This window comes from Schistocerca gregaria, chromosome 2, assembly GCF_023897955.1.
Source record: "Schistocerca gregaria isolate iqSchGreg1 chromosome 2, iqSchGreg1.2, whole genome shotgun sequence".
NCBI lineage: Eukaryota > Metazoa > Arthropoda > Insecta > Orthoptera > Acrididae > Schistocerca > Schistocerca gregaria.
The window spans coordinates 869,692,428-869,699,232 of NC_064921.1; the positions used below are offsets into that span (position 1 = coordinate 869,692,428).

Below are 6,805 nucleotides of genomic sequence, written 5' to 3' on the forward strand. Positions count from 1 at the left end.
GTTTCCCATTCACAAAAAAAACAATTTATCTGTATATGTTCATTAGTTTAAAAAATATAGACATACCAAATCGGGTGATTCTGTTTGATGCACCCTGTATAGTTCCAGAGACCTTTCCACGTCTCGGACATCTAGAATGTATAACTGTAAGTTCAAGCAATGAATAAAAATTTGTATCAAGGCTTGGATCTTCTGCCTACTAGGCCGATGTGCTAACAACTTTACTACCCTGGCACAATGGCATTTTACAGCTGCATGAACTACTCTAGTACACCTACCTTCTCACTCCAAATTTCTATTCGTACCGCAGCCCTCTTGGTATTCGCCTAAATTCTGAAGCATTGCAGAAAATCTCCAAGTTTAGTGGATTAGCACCCCAGCATCGAACGAAATGGCGGATTGCACGTGAAGTCATGCATAGGTGGTTTAATCAAATGAACCAAAGATCTCTTCAAATCTCAGACATCTGTGATGTACATATGCAGTTTGAAGTGATTAATGAAGATTTGTAGCAAGGCTGGGATTCGAATTCATGTCTCTTGCTCACTAGGCAGATGTGTTAACCACTACACTATCTTAGCACATGGTTTTCCACAACTGTATAAACTGCCCTAACATACCTTCTTCCTCAGTCAAAATTCCCTGTCACACCTCAGCTCACTTCGTATTCAGCTGAAACTCGAATAGCATTTTAGAGGCTCTCCAACTGTCGCGTGAATGGGAAAGGGAATTTGAACTGACGAGACAGGCGTTCTAAGGTAGTCCGTGCGTATGAGCAAAGCCAATGTGCCAGGGTTAGTGTAGTGGGTAGCGCGTGTGCCTAGCGAGCAGGAGATCCGGGTTCGGATCCCTATCTTGGTACAAAGTTTCATTCAGTGCTTCAGCGTGCATATATGCATCATAGGTCTTTGGGAGTGGAAGAGGTATCTGGAACTGTATAGCTGGAGAGACTCTGCAAACCTGTTCGATTTTAAAGGAAATACCAGATAGTCTTAGGCGTGAATAGGAATTTGGATTGAAGAGGGAGGCGTGCTGTGTTAGAAGGCGCAATTGTGCAAAGCCCTTGTGCCATGGTGATGCAGAGGTTAGCACATCTGCCTAGTGAGCTGGACACTGGGGTGTGAATCCCGGCCTTGTTAGAAATTTTCATTCACCGCTTCATCAGAGATGATGTTGCTTAATTACCAGCAACTTGGTTCAAATGGCTCTGAGCACTATGGGACTTAACTTCTTTGGCCATCAGTCCCCACGAACTTAGAACTACTTAAACCTAGCTAACATAAGGACATCACTCACATCCATACCCAAGGCAGGATTCGAACCTGCGACTGTAGCGGTCGCGCAGTTCCAGACTGTAGCGCCTAGAACCGCACGGCCACATCGACCGGCATCAGGAACTTCATCTGCATCTACATTTTATCTACAAATTTATCTGAGGTTCACTGTCATTGGGGGTTTTTCTTCCGGGCGAGGTGTTACGGTTAGAAAAAAAAATTCAGGATTTATATCCTCCTGTTGCCGCGACTCACCGAGAAAAGTTTTATTTACAACATTTCAGCCTTTAAACGAGAGAGGATAACTTTAGATTCTTGACGTAGAATGGGCTACCATTCCCCAACCGACATTCAGACACGTCATTGAAATTACCTTCAGTAAACTTTAAGCCGTCATTAAGACCCATATTCACTCCACTATAGGTGTCGGTACTTTTGACCAGTCAGTGCACTTTCCAAACTGGCTGATCATAGTTAGGTAATAGTTTCAATTAATTAATTTAGTGCAACAATGACTTACGATTTCTTTAAGAAGGAGATTGTAGAACGGAAATAAAGGCTAGAATCGACAAAAAGTAATTAAAAATCACACAGTGCATTGGTTATTGTTGCTATAGTTCTGTTTAAAAAAAATAGGCTACACGATGATTCAGAAGAGTCCTGTACCCCGCAAAACACAAGACGTTGCATCACAGTGAATGTTCAGGTTTTCTCTAAACTCGGAGCAAGTGATTAAACTGATCATCATCTCTAGACGGCTGCAATGTTGTTCCTGATGTCCTGTAAGGTACAGTTCATCGCATCTGCTTCTCAAGAGCGCTATCGATCACCAAAAATGGTTCAAATGGCTCTGAACACCATGGAACTTAACTGCTGAGGTCATCAGTCCCCTAGAACTTAGAAGTACTTAAACCTAACTAACCTAAGGACATCACACACATCCATGCCCGAGGCAGGATTCGAACCTGTGATCGTAGCGGTCGCGCGATTCCAGATTGTAGCGCCTAGAACCGCTCGTCTACTACGGCCGGCTATCGATCACCGGTCTGCTTCAAATATTGCTTCCGGTGCAAACAATATCGAGAATTAATAACGCATTGTCGGCAAGCAAATATTAGTTTTACTGATGCAAGTGATTTAATCATTTATTTGCTTCATGAGTACTGATAGTTCAAGGCTCGATAACAGTGCATTAGACGGGCCCTATATCAAAGTTTGTCGCGGTGGCGCTTTACCCGACTGTGGTGAAGCTCAAATGAAGGCTAAAGATTTTTCACAAAAGAAACAAAAACTCTTATTTTGAATAAAATAAATATTTATTGATTATGTGTGCATTACATAGGTAAGTAATTATTTATAATTATTGCTCCTCGGAGCCAAGTTAGCCAAATAATTCAAAGATATATTTTTCTCCCCTTTTTTTCGACAATCTTACTTATTAAATCATCCATATCTGAAGATGAGTTTAGTTTTTCGAGATGTTCTGCCGCTGTATACAACACTGACACGTCTGAAAGCCGTTCTTCGCTCATAGAAGTCCTAAGATAGTTTTTAATCTGTTTTAATTTCGAAAAACTTCTTTCAGCTTTTGCAATTGTTATAGGAAGGGCCAAAAATAGGAAACATGCTGTTATTACCTCTGGAAAACTGGATACAAGGCTGTTGAATTTGATCAGTAATAATTCCGTGAGTTCCTTAATGGAATGGATGTAGTGAATTTCAGTTTTAAGCATATTTTCAAACAAATTAATTGTTCTTGCAGACCAAATGACATATCTTCACTGTTCTTAGCATTGATTTTTCTCATTTCATTTGAAAATGATAAAGAGTTTCTCCGAGTGTAACACTTCGAATGTAGTACTAAGGTCACAGAGGCTTTGGAATCTTTGTTCAGTTTGAGGAATTAATATATCTAAACAGCAATAGTACACATTGACTCTGAAGTACGATTCCAGGTGTGAAATTTTCTCATCTTCCGATAACTGATCAAAATATCGCTTCGTCATCTTCCGTCTTTGATTTCTGGAAACAGTGCTACCCCCACTCTTTTGATAGTTTCTGGACTCGTTTAGCAAACCATGAAGTGAACTTTGATTTCTATTTCGCTCAGTCTATTCAAAACATTACTTAGTAACATACTAGCTTTCTGTAAGTCATTATTTTTATGCTTTAGAGCCTTAGAAACTGGATTAAAGGTTTCAAAAAATGAAATACAAAAGGCGACAAGCACTATAAAATCTTAAGTCTCTAAAATATTATACATTCGTCATGCTCGTCTTTTTTAGTGGAAATTAAATTTATCTGGTACAAAGTTTTCAATATTAATGAATAATTTTTCTTTACAGCCGATAAAGCGTCGTGTCTTGAAGACCATCTAGTAGACCATATCTTCTTAAGCGTAATTTTATATTTTAAATATTTATCATTACTCAGCAGTGACCAGCGTTTTGTACTATTCCCAAAAGAGGTAATTTTTTTTCCAAATCATCGTAAAAATTGACACTTCAGGAACACACCCCGCAGCATCATTTAAAATTAAATTTAATGCGTGTGCCGTACAATGAATATAAACGGTATTTATTAGGGCATGTAATACTCCATACACACCTGACCCAAGATTTGCTCTATCGTAGCCCTGCCCTCTGCATTTAGGCAACTCAGTTCCATATTCTCTTGTAGTACTAAAAATTTCCGTTTTAAGCCCTTCTGCACTACAATTAGCTACTGTTAATAATCCCAAAAAGGACTCGCAGGCACAGGATCATCATTTTCTGCTATCGAAAAGTTACAGAAAACTGGGTCAGTTTTTGGCAGGTTTTGAGTTGCAATCCGAATAATTGCCAGAAATGAAACTTTTAGAATTTCTAAAACAAAATTCTCTCTAATTTCGGTAGCAAGCAATTTAACAATCTCATTTTGAATCGTGGGATTAAGTAATTTATTTCACCTTTTGCCTTTAAACTGAAGCCTACACTCACGTTTCTAGTAAATATTATGTAGGCCCCTTGTACGTTCACACATACATGGTGACCATTCAAAACGATCTGTCACCTCTACTTTAGCTGTTGTTGTTGTGGTCTTCAGTCTGGAGAGTGGTTTGATGCTGCTCTCCATGCTTCTCTATCCTGCTCAATCATCTTCATCTCGCAGTACCTACTGCAACCTACATCCTTGTGAATCTGCTTAGTGTATTCATCTCTTAGTCTCCCTCTACGATTTTTACCCTCCACAATACCCTCCAATACTAAATTGGTGATCCCTTGATGCCTCAGAACGTGTCCTATCAACCGATCCCTTCTTCTAGTCAAGTTGTGCCACAAATTTCTTTTCTCCCCAATTCTCTTCAGTACCTCCTCATTAGTTATGTGATACACCCACCTAATCTTCAGCAATCTTCTGTAGCACCACATTTCTAAAGCCTCTATTCTCTTCTTGTCTAAACTATTTATCGTCCATTTCCATACAGGGTTACATCCCATACAAATACTTTCAGAAAAAACTTCCTGATACTTAAATCTACACTCGATGCTAACACATTTCTCTTTTTCAGAAGAGCCTTTCTTGCCGTTGCCAGTCTACATTTTATATCCTCTCTACTTCGACTATCTTCAGTTATTTTGCTCCCCAAATAGCAAAACTAATTTACTGCTTTACGTGTCTCATTTCCTAATTGACTCCCCTCAGCATCACCTGGTTTAATTTGACCACGGTTCATTATCCTCGTTTTGTTTCTGTTGATGTTCATCTTATATCTTCCTTTCAAGACAATGTTCATTCCGTTCAACTGCTCTTCCAGGTCCTTTGCTGTCACTGACAGAATTACAATGTTATCGGCAAACCTCAAAGTTTTTATTTCTTCTCCATGGATTGTAATTCCTGCTCAAAATTTTTCTTTTGTTTCCTTTACTGCTTGCTGAATATACAGATTGAATAACATCGCGGAGAGGCTACAACCCTGTCTCACTCCCTTCCCAACCACTGCTTCCCTTTCAAGGCCCTCCCCTCGACTCTTAAAACTGCTATCCGGTTTCTGTACAAATTGCAAATAGCCTTTCCCTCCCTGAGTTTCACCCCTGCCACCTTCAGAATTTGAAGGAGAGTTTTCCAGTCACCGTTGTCGAAAGCTTTCTTTTAGTCTACAGATGTCATAAACGTAGGTTTGCCTTTCCTTAATCTATGTTCTACGTTAATTTGTGGAGTCTGTATTCCCTCATGTGTTCCAACATTTATATGGAACCTAAGGTGATGTGCCCGGAGGTCGGCTTCTACCAGTTTTACCATTCGTCTGTAAAGAATCCGTGTTAGTATTTTGCAGCCGTGGCTTATTAAACTGATAGTTCGGTAATTTTTACACCTGTCAACAACTGCTCTCTTCGCGAGTGGAATTACTATATTCTTCTTGAAGTCTGTGGGTGTTTCGCCTGTCTCATAGATCTTGCTCACCAGGTGGTAGAGTTTTGTCAGGGCTACTCTCGCAAGGCCGTAAGGGGATGGGAAAGGGAATCTGCCCTTTCAAAGGCACCATTTCGGCATTTGCCTTAAGCGATTCAGGGAAATCACAGAGAACATAAATCCAGATGACCAGACGGGGGTTTCATCCGTCGTCCTCCCAAATGCGAGTCCATTGTGTTAGCCACTGCGCCACCTCGGTCGGTAACTAATTCGGAATTGGACGAACATTTTCATAAGTCTGCAGCTTGAGTTTTATTATTTCGTTGCGAACTTCTATGGAGATGTTAAAGCTGCGCACATCTGTTCAGTTGTATTTGACTGGTATAACGGTAAATTTAGAAACAGGGTCTGTTACTAATGTCAACTCAAAGTTACCAGTACACCCACGGTTAACTTGCTCGCGCAGTAAGTTAGAGCAAAGTTTGAAATAGTAGATTAACTATTTAACATTAAGTTGACCACTGTGTACTTGATCTCTTGTTAGCTTCACGTAGCTAGTTACCTATTTCTGAATTTCGATAGCTGTTGGCCGCTCGTTGTCCTTGGAGAATTCCAGTTTCTCTGTATTCTGCCGGGGTTAGGTTTCCATTGCCGTTTACACTGTTTCACACACTCACGAAAGTGTCAGGACTATCACTTTTCGCGTAACGAAGCCGTGTAATAGATGCTACGCGAGACGGCACAGTAGCACTTACCGCTGAGCCACCGAGCCATAGTGAGCAGTCATACTAACCACACATTTGCGCCATAGGTGACGGCCGCTTCGTGAAAATGGTGTTCAAAACTGTCGGCACTACAGAAAACTGTAGAAGTGTGCCAACATCACGTGTTGCGAGTCAAGACAAAATATATACAGTGTCCGACTCGAATCTGAAGGAACACGCAGCAGCGCTATAAAAGGAGTGATAAACTCAGAACGTGAGCAAAGCACAAATACGTTCCCTGTCTGAATGGCGCTGCTTGCCTCCATAGTCGACACACGCCTGTCCGGCGCCGCTCGATGTGGAGGGGGTCGTTTCGAACCTGATGGTGGAAGAACTTTTCACTGGAAGTTTCTGGGCTTCTAGGAAAGAAGAGGT

At 40.8% G+C, this 6,805-nt stretch overlaps 1 protein-coding gene across 1 annotated transcript in view; it reads right to left on the minus strand.

Annotated features, from left to right (window-relative positions):
• The window catches only part of LOC126335262 (sialin-like), a 92,369-nt gene extending 85,786 nt beyond the window's left edge, over positions 1-6,583 (minus strand). The window contains exon 1 of the mRNA XM_049998306.1: positions 6,460-6,583. Coding sequence (XP_049854263.1) covers positions 6,460-6,475 — 16 coding nt within the window. The 5' untranslated portion in view covers positions 6,476-6,583. The remainder of the gene's footprint in view (positions 1-6,459) is intronic.
• Positions 6,584-6,805: the final 222 nt, after the last annotated feature.